This window comes from Felis catus, chromosome A2 (genome assembly GCF_018350175.1).
Source record: "Felis catus isolate Fca126 chromosome A2, F.catus_Fca126_mat1.0, whole genome shotgun sequence".
In the NCBI taxonomy this organism is placed as follows: Eukaryota; Metazoa; Chordata; class Mammalia; order Carnivora; family Felidae; genus Felis; species Felis catus.
In genome coordinates, this window is record NC_058369.1 from 91,464,879 (window position 1) to 91,485,277 (window position 20,399).

A 20,399-nucleotide genomic window follows, 5' to 3' on the forward strand; every position below is an offset into this window, starting at 1 on the left:
GACGCTTAACCAACTGAGCCACCCAGGCGCCCCGAGTGCTTCTTTTTAAATTTTTTTTTTACATTTATTTATTTTTTGATAGACATAGAGAGACAGATCACAAGTTGGGGAGGGGCAGAGAGAGAAGGAGACACAGAATCTGAAGCAGGCTCCAGTCAGCTCCAGAGCTGTCAGCACAGAGCCTGATGCGGGGCTCAAACCCACAAACTGTAAGATCATGACCTGAACCGAAGTGGGATGCTTAACCGACTGAGCCACCCAGGCACCCCCTGAGTGCTTCTTTTTAAAAAACTACAGTTTTATTGAAACAATTCGCATACCATAAGAGCAACTCTTTTGAAGTTGTTGTTTTTGTTGTTGTTGTTGTTTTTTAGTATAATCAGTTGCTTATTTCTTAACCTTATAACAAACTTGCATGTTAGATTTAGTACTTTTTAAGTGTTTATTTATTTATTTTGGGAAAGAGAGACAGAGAAAAACAAAGAGCATGAGTAAGTGGGGGAGGTGCATAAAGGGAGAGGCGGAGAGAGAGAGAGAGAGAGAGAGAGAGAGAGAGAGAGAGAGAGAATCCCAAACAGGTTCCTTTCCATCAGCACAGAGCTCCATGAAGGGCTTGATTTCTTGAACCATGAGATCATGACCTTTGCCAAAATCAAGAGTCGGATGCTTAACTGACTGAGCCACTCAGGTGCCCCAGAGTTAGTATTTTAAATGTGGAAACTGAGGCTCAGAGAAGTGACTTGTCAAAAGGTAAAGCCAATTTTTGATTTAACATTTTTAGTACCATGTTTCCAAGGGACAGTATAGGTATCCCCTACTTTTTGAACATCAGCATTATGCTACTTCATTTTTATGAAAGATCTACATTAGTACCTGTTGACACTAGCAAAAGGAAATATGAAGAGAGTTTTTGCTCTTAGGAAGAAAGGTGAAAAGTGAAAACAGCGATCAGCATTTGTTTCGTAGCTGCTGCCAGAGAGGCAGTGCCCCTGGGCATGGACAGCGGCCCCGCCAAGCTCTTTCCCCAGAACTACACTCAGCATTTCAGCAACAAGCCGCCAGAGCTTTTTTTAAAATTAATTCAATTATTTATTTTAATATGAAATTTATTGTCAAATTGGTTTCCATACAATACCCAGTGTTCATCCCAACAGGTGCCCTCCTCAATACCCATTGCCTACCCCCTCCTCCCTCCCACCTGTCATCAACCCTCAGTTATTTTTATTCTCAGTTTTTAAGAATCTCTTATGGTTTGGCTCCCTCCCTCTCTTTTTATTTTTCCTTCCTCTCCCCCATGGTCTTCTGTTAAGTTTCTCAGGATCCACATAAGAGTGAAAACATATGGTATCTGTCTTTCTTTGTATCACTTATTTCACTTAGCATAACACTCTCCAGTTCCATCCACATTGCTACAAAAGGCCAGATTTCATTCTTTCTCATTGCCACAAAGTATTCTATTGTGTATATAAACCACAATTTCTTTATCCATTCATCGGTTGATGGACATTTAGGCTCGTTCCATAATTTGGCTATTGTTGAAAGTGCTGCTATAAACATTGGGGTACAAGTGCCCCTATTCATCAGCACTCCTGTATCCCTTGGGTAAATTCCTAGCAGTGCTATTGCTGGGTCATAGGGTAGATCTATTTTTTTATTTTTTGAGGAACCTCCACACTGTTTTCTAGAGTGGCTGCACCAGTTTGCATTCCCACCAACAGTGCAAGAGGGTTCCCGTTTCTCCACATCCTCTCCAGCATCTATAGTCTCCTGATTTGTTCATTTTAGCCACTCTGACTGCCATCAGAGCTTTGAACTGTATCTGCGAGCATCTGTGCCGTATCTTGATTTCTTCTGTGCATCTGTTAGCAAGGTATATCCTAAGGTATCAGAAAAGCCTAAGAGAGGTTAATTTGGAGGGTCTGGGAATGCTCAAAAATTTTTCTATGTAAATTAATGCTAATCGCTTCTTTGCTTTATGCCATTTTTTAAAAATGTTTATTTATTTTTGAGAGAGAGAGGGAGAGACACACACAGAGTGCAAGCAGGGGAGGGGCAGAGAGAGGGAGACACACAATCCACAGCAGGCTTTAGACTCTGAGCTGTCAGCACAGACCCCAATGCAGGGCCCAAATTCATGAGCCACAAGATCATGACCCAAGTTGAAGTCAGATGCTTAACCAACTGAGCCACCTAGGTGCCCCAAGCTTTACGCCATTTTGGCTTATGAAAGGTTTCATAGGAACACTCTACTTTTGGATAGAGGAAGAAACATGTATTTAGAATAGAGAAATACTGGAAATAAACCAAGTATTCAACTTTAGAAAAATGACTAAGCAATTCATTACATATTAATATAACGACTGCCGAACACCCATTAAAATGTTAGGATCCAGATGATCTGTATCTGAAATGTTAATGGAAAAGAAAAACAACCAAAAAGTCCATGACCATACTAATTACAGTTATATTTATAGAAGTATATACATTTGCTTTGATCTAAGAATCATGTTTATAGAAAAATACTTATAGGTTATTTATTTTGCAAAGTGCACAAGTGAACGCAATACAAGGTTAATACAAACCAATAATTATCAATATTACCTGCTTTAGGAACTACAGCGCATGATTTTTTTACAAAGAAGACAAACTATTCACTTCCTAGAGTCATGAATCTTGCTGTCGGTTTTGTTAGGATCTTCTAGGAAGCGTTTCAAAATCACAAAGGCCCTCCTCCCACCATTAGAGATCCTGGCATTGCCCCCTCACTCCTACCACTTCTCCGACAGTCCCTAATCTTACGGTGGAAAAGACCTGCAAGTTTGAACACATTCCCCAGGCAACTAAGGGTCTCTGTCCTGAAGAATAAATGCAAAATGTTTTTGACATTTTTCTCCTCCCTCACCTTTCTCTCTTCCAGGCAGGATTCTTTCGCTGATTCTGAATTGAAGGCTCAGATGCACATTTTAGGTATCTTCCTGAAGTTTTATATTTCTCAGCACGTCATTAGCTGCCCAATATTTTACTAATATAAAGAACACTATATTGAGAAGCAAAAACATATCCTGGGGAACACATACCTGCATGTTAACAAGCTTGAAGTACACCCCTTCCTTCTTCATCAGCTCCCCGTGGCTTCCTTGCTCCACAATGACACCATCCTCAAAGCCGGCGATGACATCTGCATTTCGGATTGTAGACAGTCGATGGGCTATCACAATGGTGGTCCGGCCTTCTCTGGCCTAAAAGGGAGAAGGACAGACGTGGTGCAGCAGGGTCACACTGTCGATATACTGTCAGTAGCACACACAGTCAAGCATTTGGATGCCTGTGTTTGCGGTGGATGAGAGTAGCTTACCCAGTGTGATTAGGGCTCACAGGCATCCTTATCTATGAAAGGTCACAGGGACACTTGAGTTCTGGACCAGAAAGGAGGCCAACCCTTCCAGTATAAGGATGGATAATTCTGCAAGCTCACCGTGCCGGCTTACCCAAGCAAAACAAGAAAAGGCATGACCTTTCTCAAGTGTTTTTACACTTGTCTGGGGAGCCTATCTTGCCAGTTATATGGTACGCAAGCTCTTTAGCAGCAATATGTTGGAATTATTGTCAAATGCAGCCTTCTCCGGGGTTCTTCTCTAGGGTTTCTTCTGAAGTGCCTGATTTCAATTGTAATCCTGATGGGCTCCATGCAGGCAGTTTAGGTGAAAATGTAGTTCCAGATGAGGACAGTTTAAATTATAGTTCAAAGACCATCTGCATCACTATCTCCAGAGTGGGACCCATAACTGCTTTTTAACAAGTGCCCCCATCTAGCCCCAAGCTAAAATCTACAAATCATCCCAGTAGGTAGTTCAGTGAACTCACATGTTGGCTTGGTGGGTTTATCAGTGGGCATTTAAATCCTGGAAAATGCTCATCAAATTATTCATGTTATGTCATTAATAAAGGTTATTCTTTTTGATTCTCTTTAACTCTATTAAGATAACAGCTTCTTACGACCACTTCTATTCTGAGGCAATAAAACCACATCATTAGGATGGTTATTGGAGTCCAGCTTAATTCACCTAAGTAGTTAAAAATACAAATTAAAACGACAGCCTAGATTCATAATAATCAAAAAGTGGGAGTAATCCATGTGTTCATCAGTTGATCGAAGGATAAACACAATGAAGTACATTCATACAATGGAATATTATCGGGCCATAAAAAGGAAAGATATTCTGATGCATGTTTGAGTATGGATGCACTTTGAAAACATTATGCTAATATCAATTATAGCCAAACTATGGAGAGAGTCCAAGTCTCCATTGACTGATGAATGGATAAAGAAGATGTGGTGAATACATATAATGGAATATTACTCAACCATCAAAAAGAATAAAATCTTGCCATTTGCAATGACATGCATAGAGCTAAAGTGCATTATGCTAAATGAAGTAAGTCAATCAGAAAAAGAAAAATACCATTTGATTTTACTCATATGTGGAATTTAGGAAACAAAACAGACGAACATATGGGAAGAGAAAAAAAGAAAAAAGAGAGGGAAGGAAATCATAAGAGGCTTTTAATGATTCAGAACAAACTGAGGTTGATGAAGGGAGGTGGGTAGGGAATGGGACAAATGGGTGATAGGTATTATGGAGGGCACTTGTTGTGACGAGCACTGGGTATTGTATGTAAGTGAGGAATCACTAAATTCTACTCCTGAAACCAATATTACACTACATGTTAACTAACTAGAATTTAAATAAAAATTAGGGAAAAGAAAGAAAACATTACGCTAAATGAATGAAACCAGTCACAAAAGACTAGGCATTGTATGATTCCATTTATATGAAAAATCAAACTTAGGCAAACCCATAGAGACAGAAAGTAGATTAGTGGTTGCCAAGGGCTGGGGTGAGTGTGGAGTGGAGAGTGACTGCTAATGGGTACAAGGTTTCCTATGGGGATGATGAAAATCTTTAGCAATTAGATAATGGTGATGGTTGCAAAATGTAGTGAATATGTTAAAAACCACTGAGTTGTACATTTCAAAAGGGAGAACCTCATCGTATATGAATTATATCTCAATTTAAAAAAAGAGCAGCCATGAAAATTCTGGAAAAGAAGTTAGTGAGAGGGAAATACCTCCACCAAATATTACACCATTAAAAGCTATAGCAATTAAATTAGTAAAATCCAGGGGACAGTATCACATGAATAGGCAACTTGATCAATAAAACAAAATAGAGGGTCCAGAAATAGACATAAAACATTTAAGAATTAACGTCTGATAAATATGGCATTGTCTATCAGAAGGGGAAAGGTGGAATATACAAAAGAATGGTATTGAGCCATATGTGTAGGCTCCTGGAAAAAAAAAAAAAGGTCTTTCTCCTTCCGTCCTTACACTAAAATAACCACCTTCAACTGTGCTTAAATAAGTATAAAAGAGTTAAACCATAGGAAAAGACAGAGACTAGAGCATTGCTCTATTGGACATTTAAGACTGTCTGATTTTTAGTACATAGGCCCCAAAGAGGCATTCAAAAATACTTACTGATGTGGAAGTTGCATGGCTCAGTCCATGTGTGGCAAGGCGCATAGGAAATAACTTGATCAGTCTAATCATATTCATGATACTAAAAATAGTGATGTGTAAATTGCTAACAGTGATTATATTAACATTATGATAATAATAGGTTGATACTATGTCAACACTTAAAAAAAAAAAACAAACCCAGAGGAATTACAAACAGACTTGTGAGTAAATGATTGGTGGTGTGCAAGAGAAACAAAGGATATGTTGGTGAATTTAAAAGTTAGCAACTGTCACCCTTGACCAAAAAATCTTGGCCAGAATAGAGATTTGACACAAAGAGATTTCTTTTCAGAGTTATCAGATGTTCCAATGATGAAAAAACACTGGCAAATAAATCTCCAAGATTCAAGGACACCAACTATTAAGAAATTTGGACCTTCTGCTAATTTTGGATGTGCAGGGATGAAAGGCAGGCCCAAACAAAGGGAGTACTGATCCATTAACCTTTCTGGAACTTCTGAGGAAAAAAAAGAGGTGGGGGAGGTATATAAAGTGAAACCTTTGGAGTCGTTTGATAAAAATCACATGAAAGCTATTTTTTATTTTTCTCTTGCCCCTCCAGTATGGTAACACTGTGAGTAGGAGAGTCATGTAGGTATAAAATCTTGTGGTTATTGACTTTCTTTAAAAATCAAAATAATAAATCTACATTTGTATTCTTTAAGATCTTATATTGAAGAACCTGTTGTATGTTTTGATAAATAGTCATTGAGTCAAAAGATGATGTCGTCCTTAAATTCTTTTTACGTAGTCATGTATGATTTCAATGAGCTGGATCACAGTAATCAATTCAGTCAATATTTATTTAGGGTCTACTATGTGCAAGGCAGCGATTGTTAAAAAGATATAAACATAGGTGTGCCCAGCTGGCTCAGTTGGTAGAGCATGTGATTCTTGATCTCAGGGTCCTGAGTTCAAGTCTGGGATAGAGCGTACTTTAAAAAAAGATATAAACATGAACCATTCAGTAATTCTGCTTCTTAGAGAATTTATTCTTTCCAGGAAAGAGAAGGCATATAAATAAATAACTAAATAAATAACTTCAGTAAGGTGGTGCCACACATGAGGTACTGATAAATGTAGAAACGATCCACAAGAGGAAAATATTCTTACAGGATAGGTAATCAGGAAAGAATAACAATAGATGAAATAGTGCTATATCCTTATGCTCCTCAGAGGAAAGATAATGAACTGCAAAATTCAATTTTTCATTGTTAAAATGTAGTTTATACCTTAGAATGACTGGCCCAACTGACTGACTTGTAACATTGAGGGGAGTGTAGTGATAAAAGATTTCCCCTTTAAAGATACAATTTATTGTCTGCAAAATATATTAGCTTAGTAATTTTGCAAAATATGGAGTCGATTATGTAGATTATAAACTATTCATGGCAGCTATGGTACATTAAACATGGCCACAAACACTTTGCAGGCATTCCCATCCAGAGGGGAAGTCTGTTTCTCCATCTCCTCAACTCCAGGCAGGTCTTGTGACTTGTTTTGACCAAATGAATATGAAGGAATTGATACTTGTGCAATTTCCAGAATCTGGACTTCAAAAGGCTTTACAGTTGTGTGTTTGCTACCTTGAAAACATAATAAAAGGAAATCTGTCTAATCTACTGGAAGATAAGAAGCCTCATGGGAAGAACTGAGCTGCCTCAGCCAACAGCCATCACCAACTAACTGCCAGGCACAAGGGTGAGGCTATCTTGAATGTTCCAGCCCAGCTGACTCTGAGTTGGAAGTAGCTGCCTGAGGGAGACTAAGCAAACCAAAAGAGGAACCGCACAGCCACCTCACTAAGTTTTGGCTTAAAACAACTGATGCAGAAATACTGTTAGTAACAGGGCGCCTGGGTGGCTCAGTTGATTAAATGTCCGCTTTGGCTCAGGTCATGATCTCGCAGCTTGGTTCGAGCCCCACATTGGGCTCTGTGCTGACCACTCAGAGCCTGGAGTCTGCTTCAGATTCTGTGTCTCCCTTTCTCTCTGTTCCTCCCCCACTCATGCATGTGTGCGTGCATGCTCTCTCTTTCTCTCTCTCTCTCAAAAATAAATTTAAAAAAACATTAAAAAAAAAGAAATACTGTTAGTAAAGTCTAGGAGAAAAGTAAGGGAATTGGTATTGGAGCCTGGAAAGAGGGTTACCTGCATTATGCAACGTGGCAATAATTGCTTAAGAATGTTTCCTGCAGTCACTTGGAAGAAAGTTATTTTATCTACTGAACTTGTACATCTAGTTTCCAGAGATCTCTAAATAGAATGTTGAAAGTGCCAACTGGATTCCAATGGCTGTATTTTATAAGGTATGGAAAGAGAAAGGTGAGCTAAAGAAAGAGCTATTTGGTTTGCAAGGTGAATTTAGAGGAAACATAGAAGACCCAGTACCTGCTTGGTTGGAAAGTGTATCGTTAACCACCTAGGGAAATGAAGCCAAAGATCAAATCAGTGTGTAAGATTTTTTGTTAAAATCTCTGAAAGATTTAAGGTACAGTCTAGTACACACCTGCATCTACATAAAAGGGTTTCTAAGACTCTTAAGTAAGGGTTTTCTCATGGCAGCTTCACACACAGCCCAAAGTAGAGGGAAGTTTATTTTTGAAAAAAAAAAAAAATTATAGATGTGGCTTTGGAGGCTTGAGTGAACCATAGCCAGATTCCAAGTAAACTAAGTTTTTAAGAGAATTCATCAGCTTGGACTGAAAGAGACTGAGAAAATTCAAAATATGAAGAGGCCTGTAGGTCCCAAATTTCTATATGCAGAAAGCATACTGAGAAAGCTGATCAGAGGCAGACACAGGCCATTTCTTATTGAAAAGGAAAGACTTTTCAGAGGGAGGATCTAAGAGCTCAGAATGTTCCACTACTGGGGGTAGAACTGGGCCTTAATCAAGGACCGCTCCTTTTCCCTGGAGCAGCGGGGTATTTGGCTACATGCACCTGACTGCATTCAAAATTGTATGGACCAGTAACTGCTATGTGCTTCCTGTTCTAATTTTTGAACAAGAGCGACTACCATTATCCTATCCCTGAATCAACAGTACATGTTGGGTGTATCTGTGGAAGAAACTTGTCTCTTTCAGTCACAGATCTCTGGATCAAGATGAGGCTTACATGAAGAACTCATCCATATCTGGACCACATACAGGTCTTCAGATACTAGACTTTGAACCTGAGCTCATATCTGCATGAAAATTTTGAGGGTAGTGGGAAGAGGTGAATTTATTTTGCACATGGGAGAAATATAAATAATTGTGAGAGAGGGTGTGCTGTGGAAGATTTAATATAGTCAAAGATTCTTTACAGCTCACCCATTAAGAAGTGGAATCTATTTCCTCCTTCAGTCTGGGGCTGCCTTGTGAATTGCTGTGACCAACAGAATATGATGCCAGTGACACTGTGTAAGTCCGGGAGGCTAAGCCTCTAGATGTCTTCTGGTTTCTGCCTCTGGGTACAGTGTCCTGAAAATGCCATGTAAGGTAGTCAGGCTAGCCTACTGCGTGAGTATTAGTATGAGTATGAGAAGTCACAGGAGATGCCCAGCCGACAGCCACCATGTGAGTAAGACTGTCTTGGACTGTTTTAGCTAAGTCAACCTTTCAGGTAAATGCAATCATATGCTCAGGTGAAAACAGCAGGTCTAGCCAGCCAATCCACACAACTACTGTTTTAGGTATGAATTTGGGATGGTTTGTTATGCAGCAATAGGGCACCAATTCAGCAGTTACCTAAGTTAATAATAATCATGGTAATGGTAGTTACCGTAATAATAGCATCAGCTAACATAACCAAGTGTTTCCCATGTGCAAGACATGTGCTAACAGCTTTACATGTAGTACTCATTTAATCTTTTCAGTCATCCTATGACATTATTTCTCCCCCCCTCCCTAATTAAGTCTGCAGTAGATCAGGCTTAGAGATGTTAGTTAATTTGCCCAACCAAGGTCATGCAGCTAGAAAAGGGACAGAGCCAGGACTCCACCCTCAGCCTGTCTAGCACCAAAGCCTGTGCTCTTAACAGCACCCCCCGCCAAAGTTGCTAATGGCTTTTCTTGAGGATTTAAAAAAATTATGAGTGATTTATCAGCTATTTTTAAAACCTAAAAGTTTATCAACTGGGGAGTGTGGGTCATAAGCCTAGAGAATACAAACTACTAAAATTGATGAAGTAACTTGTCCAACTATGAATTAAAACCTGCAAGACTACAATTTTTCTGAAATTATCCATATCACAAAAAAATAACATGCCCAATAATTGTGTTCTTTTAGCACAGAAAGTGCTAATATATTGAATACTTATATCCTAGAAAGTATTGGGACCTGGGCTCTAGGGCTGAATGGGACTTTTTGCCCCATAAATACCTTTCTTATCCTACCTGACTTTTCCTGAAAAAGTCCATGTCAACAGATAAATGCCATTTTAAGTTAATTTTTGTGTTTTTTTTAATTTTTTTTTTTTACATTTATTTATTTTTGAGAAACAGAGTGAGACAAAGCGTGAATGGGGGAGGAGCAGAGAGAGTAGGAGACACAGAATCTGAAGCAGGCTCCAGGCTCTGAGCAAGCAGTCAGCACAGAGCCCGATGCGGGGCTCAAACCCACGAACAGATAAATGCTATTTTAAGTTAATTTTTGTTTTAATATATGCATTAAAAAAATAATTTCCTGCTTTAAGTCATGCCTGATTAACCAACCAAATACTAGTTTCCTATGTATATATTTCGATTTCTCAATATTGAGACTTAACATACATGAAAGCAATATAATTCAGTGCAAGAATTTGTGAGGAACAATTATAATCTCATTAATCATCATTAGATTAAATTATATGAGATAAGCCAAAAGATTAATCTGATAAACTGGGAAGCATTGATTAACACAGTTTATAGCACACACAGTGTTTACTTAGGATTCAGGTAGAAATTCTCCTGAGAAAATAAGATACATACAGCTTGTCTCTAAAGTTGCAAGAGGTAGTTTGGATAGTAGCTGTTCAGTAACTTGCACATTTGATTATTAAACTTTCTCAAGCCAAATATATTCGTGATGTTTATGTTTTTGAAACCCATTTATAAGGTGTCATCTGACTCTGGTTATTATACTGTGTTGTTAGTACAGATGATATCAGCATTGATCACAGGAGTGTCCCAACATAAGGTTCTTCCTGTGAAGTTTCTGCTTTTAAAAACGGTAGTGAGAGATTTAGAAATACCTGAGCTGGGCATATGAGCTCAGCATCCTTAAAATGCATTGCTTCTTTATGTGCTTAGACAAACACACAAATTGAACTTTATTTCCTTTTGCCTTCCTTTTGCCTTCCTGAATAAAGATAATGTTAGTGCCTACAAAACAAGGCAAGTATTTTGAGCTGTTTTTCAGCTGGACCAGCATCTAGGTAACAAGATTTTTCTCTGCACATTTTAACACAACTACTTTCTGATCAAAGCAACAGCCTATGTGCAGGAAGTAAACGAAGCTACGTGGCTCGCTGCATAGATCTGGATTTGGGCTCTGTGCACTTCAGTCAAAGCACATCAGTTAATGGGCCATCTACCTCCCTCTGCAATATGACTTGACAGAAAAGGGAAATCAATAAAGCCCCAGGAGAGAGCTTCACTTGCTTTTATGTTTATGTTTTTCAATCTAGACTCACAAAGCACTGGCAAGAATTTCCAATAAAGCTTCAGTTTGCTGGTCCTTCAGGTGTTCAGGGTTGACTGACCTTATCCAGGGCCGTCTGAACCTCTGCTTCACTTTCAGTGTCCAAGGCTGATGTGGCCTCGTCCAGCAGGAGGATCTTGGGGTTGCGAACCAGGGCCCGAGCGATGGCGATTCTCTGTTTCTGTCCACCGCTCAGTTGGGCCCCCCTCTCTCCAACCAGGGTTTCAAATTTCTACAACAGAAAACATGGAGGATTTCCTGATGTATTTTAAATAGAAAAAGCTATGGAGTCTAAAATTCATCAAGGCAACACGGAGCTTCATTTCGACTACTGTAATGAGTCCTAAATTACAATAAAATCAATGAATACTGAATTCTAAAAAACTACTTACATATACTCTGTATAAAATTTTACAGGATTTATGTACCAGACTGTCCATATACTCCCAAGTGAATAAGGGATTTTCCTAAACAAAGTTGGACAACCTTGCATCTCAAACATTATTAGCTTAAACTTTGAAGAAACAACTCAGACACATGAAGTCAAATTCTAATTTCAAGGGCAACTGCATTAACAAAGTCTTTACCTGTGGTAGTTTCATGATAAAGTCATAAGCGTTGGCTTCTTTAACAGCTTTCTTTATCTCATCCATGGTGACATTTCCACGGCCATAGCGAATATTTTCAGCAATTGTGGTAGAAAATAGCACTGGCTCCTGACTCACCACTCCAATTATTTCCCTGAGATACCTTACATTAAAGGTCCTAATATCCTGCCCATCTATGTTAATCTGAAAGACAGAAATATTTCCACTAAATATTTTAAATCCATCTGACATCCAAAGCATCAAGACTCTTTAATTTGTTACAAAAAGTCTTAGCTAACATTTAACTTATTTACCTTATTGTGGTGGTTAAAAATGGTTATAAATGAGAATTAGAAACAAACAGCAATGTGCAAAAATAAAAATAAAAAGTATACTTACTGGGGTGCCTGGGTAGCTCAGTTGGTTGAGTGTCTGACTTTGGCTCAGGTCATGATCTCGCGGTTCCTGAGTTCGAGCCCCGCGTCGGGCTTTGTGCTGACAGCTCAGAGCCTGGAGCCTGCTTTGGATTCTGTCTCCCTCTTTCTCTGCCCCTCCCCTGCTCATGCTCTCTCTGTCTCTCTCTCTCTCTCTCAAAACTAAATAAACATTTAAAAAAGTATATTTGTTATCTTACACATACAGTTTTTTCATGGATGGATTATTCTCCATAAGCAATAATAGGTTATATATTTGGGGCATACTATTATTTTTTGCTTACCGCTATTTAAATTTGATTAAAATGTCCACTTACTTACTTAGTGTACATATCATTTTGATGGTATGATGTTTTACAATATGTAATATACCATAGTTTACTGCATTTCCCACCTGCTGGACATTTGGCTTCTTTTAAGGAACACTGAAGAATCACTGGAGAAGTAGAGAGTTACCAGGCTAAAGAGTATGATTTATTTTTTTTCTCTGATAACAATTACTTACCTGTGCAATGACTGGTATATGTTGGGTATTTATTATTTGCTGAGTAAAGGTTGCATAAGCAACACTCTAAAAAGAATTTAATAATTTACAGTGCCAGCACTGTATCTGCTTTTTTTTTTCTTTTACAATTTACTACCTCTGAGTTTTATCATTTTGCTTTTTTTTTTAATTAATAAGTGCAAGCCGGTACCTTATAATTGCTTTGTTTTATATTTATTTATAAATGAACATATCTTGAAACTTTTTACAAATGCATGATTATATTTATTCTCAAAGATTTTCATGTTCATATCTTACCACAGATCCAAATTTCTCAAATATTAAATATAATAGTTTTATCATATATAAATCATAGTTCTATGTATTGCTTTCTTTTATTGAAGCTTTACTGATTTTTTACTGAAGAGAAATTTAAGGAAAAATTAAATGAAAACTATACCACTGGACATTTATTATTTGAGTAGTAAGAAAATTGTTAAATCATGATGTAAACACTGAATATCTCTGAGTTATAAAATTTCTGAAGTTTTTTTCCTGTTGACATGTATATTTAAAGTTTATATATTACTCCAATAATTATTTTATTTTATTTTATTTTTATTTAAAATTTTTAAAATTTTAACTTGGGTCTACATCCAACGTGAGGCATGAACTCATGACACCGAGATCAAAAGTCTCATGCTCCTCAGGCTGAGCCAGCCAGATGCTCCTATTCCAATAATAATTTCAAAGATAAGATATTTTCAAATGTGTATTTTTAATGGTTAGTATTTTACTAGGTTGTTTTAAAAAATTTTTTAAATGTTTTTATTTTTGACAGAGAGAGAGAGAGAGAGAGAGAGAGAGAGAGAGAGAGAGATAGAGCATGAGCGGGGGAGGGGCAGAGAGAGAGGGAGACACAAATTCCAAAGCAGGCTCCAGGCTCTGAGCTGTCAGCACAGAGCCCGACACATGGCTCGAATTCACAGACCACGAGATCATGATTTACTACGTTGTTTTTAAAAAATAAAGAAAAATATTTACACTTGAGCCAATTCAGAGTTAGTTTTAGCAAATGAGGAAAGGATTATGTTCCTCCTTAGTAATATCAGATTTTTCCAAAATGTGTATTTTATTAAATTAATTAAATAAATAATTCATGAACCCTAAAACTCTGTACTCATTTCTGCCATCTCTATTCTATCTCAGCGCCTTTTAATGTTTTTTGTTTTTCTTTGTAACTTGTAACCTTCTGTTTTCGTAATTGTTGAATTATATTTCAGTGTCAGGTAAACTCACTGTCCTCAGGATGGTACAACTGAGGAAATTTGAATATGTACTGTGGGCTAGTGCTGTACTAAAATTAAATCTATTGATTTTGATAATTGTTTTGTGGTTATGTAAGAGAATGTCCTTCTTCTTAGAAAATATGTTCTGAAGTATTTAAGGGGCAAGGGACATGATGTCCTTAACTTAGTCTCAAAAGTTCAGAAAAAAATATGCCTGTGGTGTGTGTGTGTGTGTGTGTGTGTGTGTGTGTGTGCAGGCATGCATGTGCATGTATGTTTGTTATATATACATAGGCACATGTGGACAGAGAGAGAAGACAATAAAGTAAATGGGTCAAAATATCATTAGTAAATGTGGGTGAAGACTATGTCTTGCACCTTTTGTTGAAGTTTCAATTTTATTTATTTATTTATTAAGTTTATTTATTTATTTTGAAAGAGAGATAGAGAGAAAGAATGAAAGAGCATGAGTGGGGTAGGGGCAGAGAGAGAGGGAGGGAGAATTCCAAGCAGGCTCCACACTGTCAGCAGGGAGCCCAATGTGGGGACTGAACTCACAAACCGCGAGATCATGACCCGAGCCAAAATCAAGAGTCGGACACTTAACTGCCTGAGCCACCCAGGTGCCCCTGAAGTTTCAATTATAAGAAAGTTTTTAACAGGTAAAAAAGGTACCCTAGGTTATTAATGTCCCCCATGTCCCAGAAGACATTTTTTGAGAGACAATCCCACTTTCCAACATTTAAGAAAACTCAACTATCTTTGATGAATTTAATTACTGTCCTAATTTAATTACTTCTTGTGACATTGATATCAGCTTGTCAAAAAATGCTGGATGAAATATTTTTGATCAAACCCCAAAATTCTTTGAAAACAACAGTCTCAGTGGCCTCCAGTCCAAATGTTTGAATGCATTGTCTAGATGCATTGCAAGTCTATAGCTTTTTTACTAAAATTGATTCACATGTCAACTGTTGCTAAAAACAAAACAAAACAAAACACTTTTGAAGGGCTAATTGGTACCCAGCTTTCACTTTGGAGAACTTGGTTCTTCCCACTTACCGTACCCTCATCAGGGTCATAGAGCCTCTGTATCAGCTGCACTGTCGTGCTCTTCCCACAGCCACTGTTCCCAACCAGGGCCACCGTCTGCCCACTCTGAACCTTCAGGTTGAGGCCCTTCAAGATCTGTGAGGGAAAAGAGAGAAGAAGAATCATTTACAACAAAATCCTGAAAGGGGACTAATTTGATTCAGTTTTAAATTTGAAAAAAGTATCAACTAAGGGAATAAAACCCCAAAGGAAAAAGGATATAAATATCAAAATAATAGGGAGTTTAGGTCCTTTATAATGATGAAACAATCCATCTGAGTTAGGAATTCTTGTAAATATTGCTTACAGTACCTTGACATTAGCTCGAGCTGGATAAGAAAAATGAACATCATTGAACTCCAAATTCCCTTTGATGCTGTCTGGTTTGTGTCCTCTCTCTGAAAAACTGTCAATTTTAGGACTCTAAATAAAACAAAATTCAATGACTATTCCATCATACGACAAACAATTGCACTTTTAAGGAATATGGCTTAGCAAATTCCAAAAACAGGACCTGGAATGGCTCAGTTTCCTTCACAATGAGACAGAACCCTAGTTGTAGATTTTGTGTGTGCATGTGTGCATGTGTGTGTGTGTTGTGTGTGTGTGGAAGGAAATATTCCTTCTCAGAAAATAGACATTTTCTGAAAAGTACAGAGGGACATATTAATTCGATTTCTTATAATATCTTGCTTTAAGCTTTTGGCATATATTCATAAATTTTTGAAATGGTCAGAGATGCATGCTTATACACCTGTGATAACAAGACATATTATAATTGATAGAGCCAGGTATTTTAGCTTGTTCTGAAAATGAGCTTATTCCTAAACAACACATGCCATGGATTTGGGTTATGAAGACTGAAACGTTGGTTGGGGCCAAGTTATTTAGGAGCAGTGTAAACTGCAAGTATATTCAGAAGCCACGCAGTTTTCTCATGACTTAGGACAATGACACAGAAGGAACTGCCTGAATTAAAGGGCCAAATTTCATTAGCGACTTTGCATTTTATCCGTAGAAATGTAGCAACATGTTTTAATATGTGAAAATTGTATTCTTTATTTCACTGCAGCTGGTAAAACTCATTCGATATAGTGGGTTAAAAATCATATGAATCATGCAGTGATTTTTTTCTTTGAAGGGGGCAACCCACAGCAAAATACACGGCTAATTTTTCCACCCATTCTTCCTGCATATGAAAGTCATAGTATTCTTGGTCTAGCTACACCTTGGAAGAGAAAAAGAGAAAACCTTAGAAGAGCAAACGTCTTTACTCTGAACTCTAATAATAAACATTAGTGCAGATGTACTTTTCCCAAATGAGGTCAGTGTTATTCTATTATTTTAAGACGAACTTTTAGAAATATTATTAATAAGAGGTACTTTTGTTCTCTCACGAAGAAAAGGTTCCTTATTTTCACATAATTAATTTTCACAGGATTTATAACCCAAAGCCAAATTTAAGTATGCAAGCCTCAAAGTACGTTTTGACATGGAATGAATAAGTGACTCACATTATCTATAATATTGAAGATAGCATAGGCTGCCCCTCTTGCATTGGCAAAAGCGTCAATACACGGAGCGGCCTGTCCAACACTGAAAGCTCCGACCAGAATTGAAAAGAAGACCTGAACAGGAGAATATGAGGAAAAGTTAGAAGCAAGCCCCATTCTGGTGCCCATTGTTACCTCAGATATGACTGAAACACATATTACACTAAGGACTGAGTTTAGTTTATCCTTTTAACATTTTGGTTTTTTATTTAGCAAAAGGGCAAAATTTATAAGGTTAATATAGTATTCCGTCGCTCAATGGGCTTCTTCAACATCAAAAATATTTTTTTTTTTGTCTAGCTTGCTGAACTATCTGTTGTTCTCCTGAAGTTACACAGAGTCAAAAAGATGTCTCAAACCTACTTCTTTGACTCTGAAGCTAATGCCACTAGAGGGAAACATTTCCCATCAGTATTGTTATTCAGTTCTTTGTGACTTTCTACACCTATACATGAAATTACACAGAATGTTCAAAATGAAACATGAAGGATTTTGGTCCCATGGAATTTCCTATTTTTTAAATAGCATTTTCCATATGTATTTTGATAAGATTTTTAATGAAAGAGTAACAGTTCACATATTATAAGCCACTAAATCACATCTGTGTGCACTAATTCCTTTACACAATCATTTATACTATAGCAAACAAAATCTAACACATTTCCCTTTAAATTAATATAGAAGCACCAGGAATATAGCTTCAGGAATCCATATAATTAACATAACTAGGAAAACATAAATGTAGAGAAATTACTCCTTTCTCTCTGGTCATGATGAAACATCTACACGTAGCTTGACTGTTCTCTGAAGACAGTAACAGTAACACTTCACATACCCAGAATTCAAATATCCCTCAAATATCTATCCACTATCTGCAGTACCGGTAAGGACCAGTAAGGAAGCAAAGAAGTCTCTACCAAAATAGATGCTATAAAGCTCATGCACCAGAGCTCCTGCCTTTTACGAAGAGGGTATTGTTGGGTTCTCTACATCATGACTATCATTCATCAGCCCTGCTGGGAAGACATCACCATCCACATAGTACAAATGAGGAAACCAGGTCACAGAGGAGTCAGGATTCTGTCTCTTTCACAAAATTTAGCAAATGAGGAAGAGAAGAAGGTGGAGAGCTTATGAGCTGACCACCAGAAAGAAGACCAAAATGAGAAAGAATAGACTCCTCAATTATGAAAGCTCATCGAGCAAACAGCCCTCAATATCATTGGAAACTGAAGATATCACCCCAGAAAACATTTTCAGATGATTAATTTTTACAATGGTCCTCATTTTTCACCAAAGAGCCAAACTGTGTTCAGTATCCTCTGTTTAGAAACACAGGGAAGTGTAGGTTTTAAAAGGCTGCTATTTGAATGGTTACATGTTGTTTTGATCATCAATGACACGTAAAGATGGTCACAAAATATTGTTGGTTTATAAAAAATACTGCTGGTTATAAAAAAGGTTATGGAAAGATATGCATCATAATCCCAGTTTTGAAAGAAAAATACATACATACAGAATGATCTGGAGAATCTATACCAAAAGTTATCATTTAAAAAAAAATTTTTTTAATTTTTTTTCAACGTTTTTTTATTTATTTTTGGGACAGAGAGAGACAGAGCATGAACGGGGGAGGGGCAGAGAGAGAGGGAGACACAGAATCTGAAACAGGCTCCAGGCTCCGAGCCATCAGCCCAGAGCCTGACGCGGGGCTCGAACTCACGGACCGCGAGATCGTGACCTGGCTGAAGTCGGACGCTTAACCGACTGTGCCACCCAGGCGCCCCAATGCTTATTTATTTTTGAAAGAGAGAGACAGAGCATGAGCGGGGGAGGGGCAGAGAGAGGGAGACAGAATCTGAAGCAGGCTCCAGGCTCTGAGCTGTCAGCACAGAGACCAACGCAGGGCTCAAACTCACAAACTGTGAGATCATGACTTGAGCCAAAGTTGGACGCTTAACTGATGAGCCACCCAGGTGCCCCCCAAAAGTTATCATTAAGTATATATGGATTAATAGATTATAAGCAGCTGTAAGTAGTTCATAATTTTGAAAACTCTGTTTTCTAACCCTTTGTATAACTAATGTATGTTATTTTTAGAATCATAAAAGAAAGCTATGTTCATTCTGAGAAACAAAATGACTTTCCACCTTATATTTTGTATAGCCGATGTTTTATATTCTATAAATTTAGCATTATCTCATACTATGACCTATCTATAATAATATTTACTTTCTTTTTAAAAAAAATGTTTATTTTTATTTATTTTGAGAGACAGGGAGAGAGAGAACATGAGGGGCAGAGAGAGAGGGCAAGAGAGAATCCCAAGCAGGCCCCACGCTGCCAGCCCAGAGCCCGACACCAAGCTCAATCCCACGATCCTAGGATCATGACCTGAGCCAAAATCAAGAGTCGGATGCTCAACAGACTGAGCCACCCAGGCGCCCCTGTTTACTTTCTTACATGATGAAACTCAATGGCACAAAGAGGATGCCTCCAATCCATATTTGCTCATTCATAAATGTATCCAATTTTCATTTCCTTTTATATGTTATAGAGCTTTTCAATTGGTCTAAATACATGCCACTTTTTTGGCCCCAACTCATAATTGTGCCTTGTGTATCCTAGAAGGCCAGCTCTGCCCAAAGGACAGAGCAAAGATTCACCAAAAGAAAAAAGCCTGTAATTATGGCTCATACTTCAAAAAGGAGGAGTATGAAAGGAAACAAAAGGTAGATGGATAAACAATATTTTTGGTTTCTTCATCAATATTAGGAAAACTACTTACTGTCATTGCATTTCCAATAGTATATTCTTTTGCTATAACTAGAGTGGATCCATACCAGAAGGCCAGTGCATATGATGCATATATTAATAGGAAGGCAATGCCCATTGAAATGCTTGCTGAAATCGCCTTTTTAATTCCAATCTTTTTGGCATCTTGTAGATGTTTCTCATACCTACCAGAAAATGAGAGGCAAATGTTGTAACAAGAAAACAATCCACAATCAGAGCCATATTCACCTCCTATACAGTTGGAGGTTTAAGGAAGAAAGCCATCAAAGTAAGAAACTTGCTGGGACCCAGCTTCCTGGGAAGTGAACCAATTCAGTATCAGCCAGGACTAGAACCCATCTGAACCTTCTCTTTACTGGTGGTAACTCACCTCCCTTGGTCCCTACAGTCTCCTGTAGCTGTTCCAGTATTGAACGTCACTCTGGGATATGGCAGAGCTTCACCTTCACCTTCATGGCCAGTATCACAAGCCAACGTTAAGGTGGAAGAAGAGAAACCAAGCCAAACAGGAATGGCATCAAAATGTAAATACTTTTCAGGATGCCAAAAATAGTTAGACTCTACACAACTCAATTTCTCTTCTCTAGGCAAGAGAAAAACCTCCCTCTACTGCCCCATTGCATGAGGGACAGGAATTTTACACTCCACAAGTACTTAAACTTGGGCCTTTGCTGTTTTGTTTTGTTTTGTTTTGTTTGTTTTCTGGTCATGTGATCCTCAACTGTCAAGCCAGGGAACAAGGTTATGAAGTGATCACTACTCATAGGATATGGATTCTTACTGAATTTTTTTAGATTTTCATTACGCTTTCTGTAAAATGGAGTAAATAATGCCTACCTTGTAAGATAATTATGATACTGAAGAACAACATTAGAAAGTAGTTACCACAGTGCTGGTACACAGTTGGCACAACCCAA

The 20,399-nt window shown here is 37.9% G+C and overlaps 1 protein-coding gene across 7 annotated transcripts in view; it reads right to left on the reverse strand.

The window, feature by feature from the left end:
• Positions 1 to 20,399, reverse strand: part of ABCB4 (ATP binding cassette subfamily B member 4) — a 69,157-nt gene that overhangs the window by 29,050 nt on the left and 19,708 nt on the right. For 6 of the 7 annotated variants that reach the window (XM_023250316.2, XM_045052325.1, XM_045052327.1 and 3 more), the window contains 7 exons: positions 19,475 to 19,646; positions 16,648 to 16,761; positions 15,446 to 15,556; positions 15,104 to 15,229; positions 11,835 to 12,038; positions 11,309 to 11,479; positions 3,078 to 3,239 (listed from right to left, as the gene is read on the reverse strand). In XM_023250316.2, the coding sequence (XP_023106084.2) occupies positions 3,078 to 3,239; positions 11,309 to 11,479; positions 11,835 to 12,038; positions 15,104 to 15,229; positions 15,446 to 15,556; positions 16,648 to 16,761; positions 19,475 to 19,646 (1,060 nt within the window). Of the gene's footprint in view, positions 1 to 3,077; positions 3,240 to 11,308; positions 11,480 to 11,834; positions 12,039 to 15,103; positions 15,230 to 15,445; positions 15,557 to 16,647; positions 16,762 to 19,474; positions 19,647 to 20,399 lie in introns of those variants that run through there. The other variant, XM_023250320.2, reaches the window with a different exon arrangement.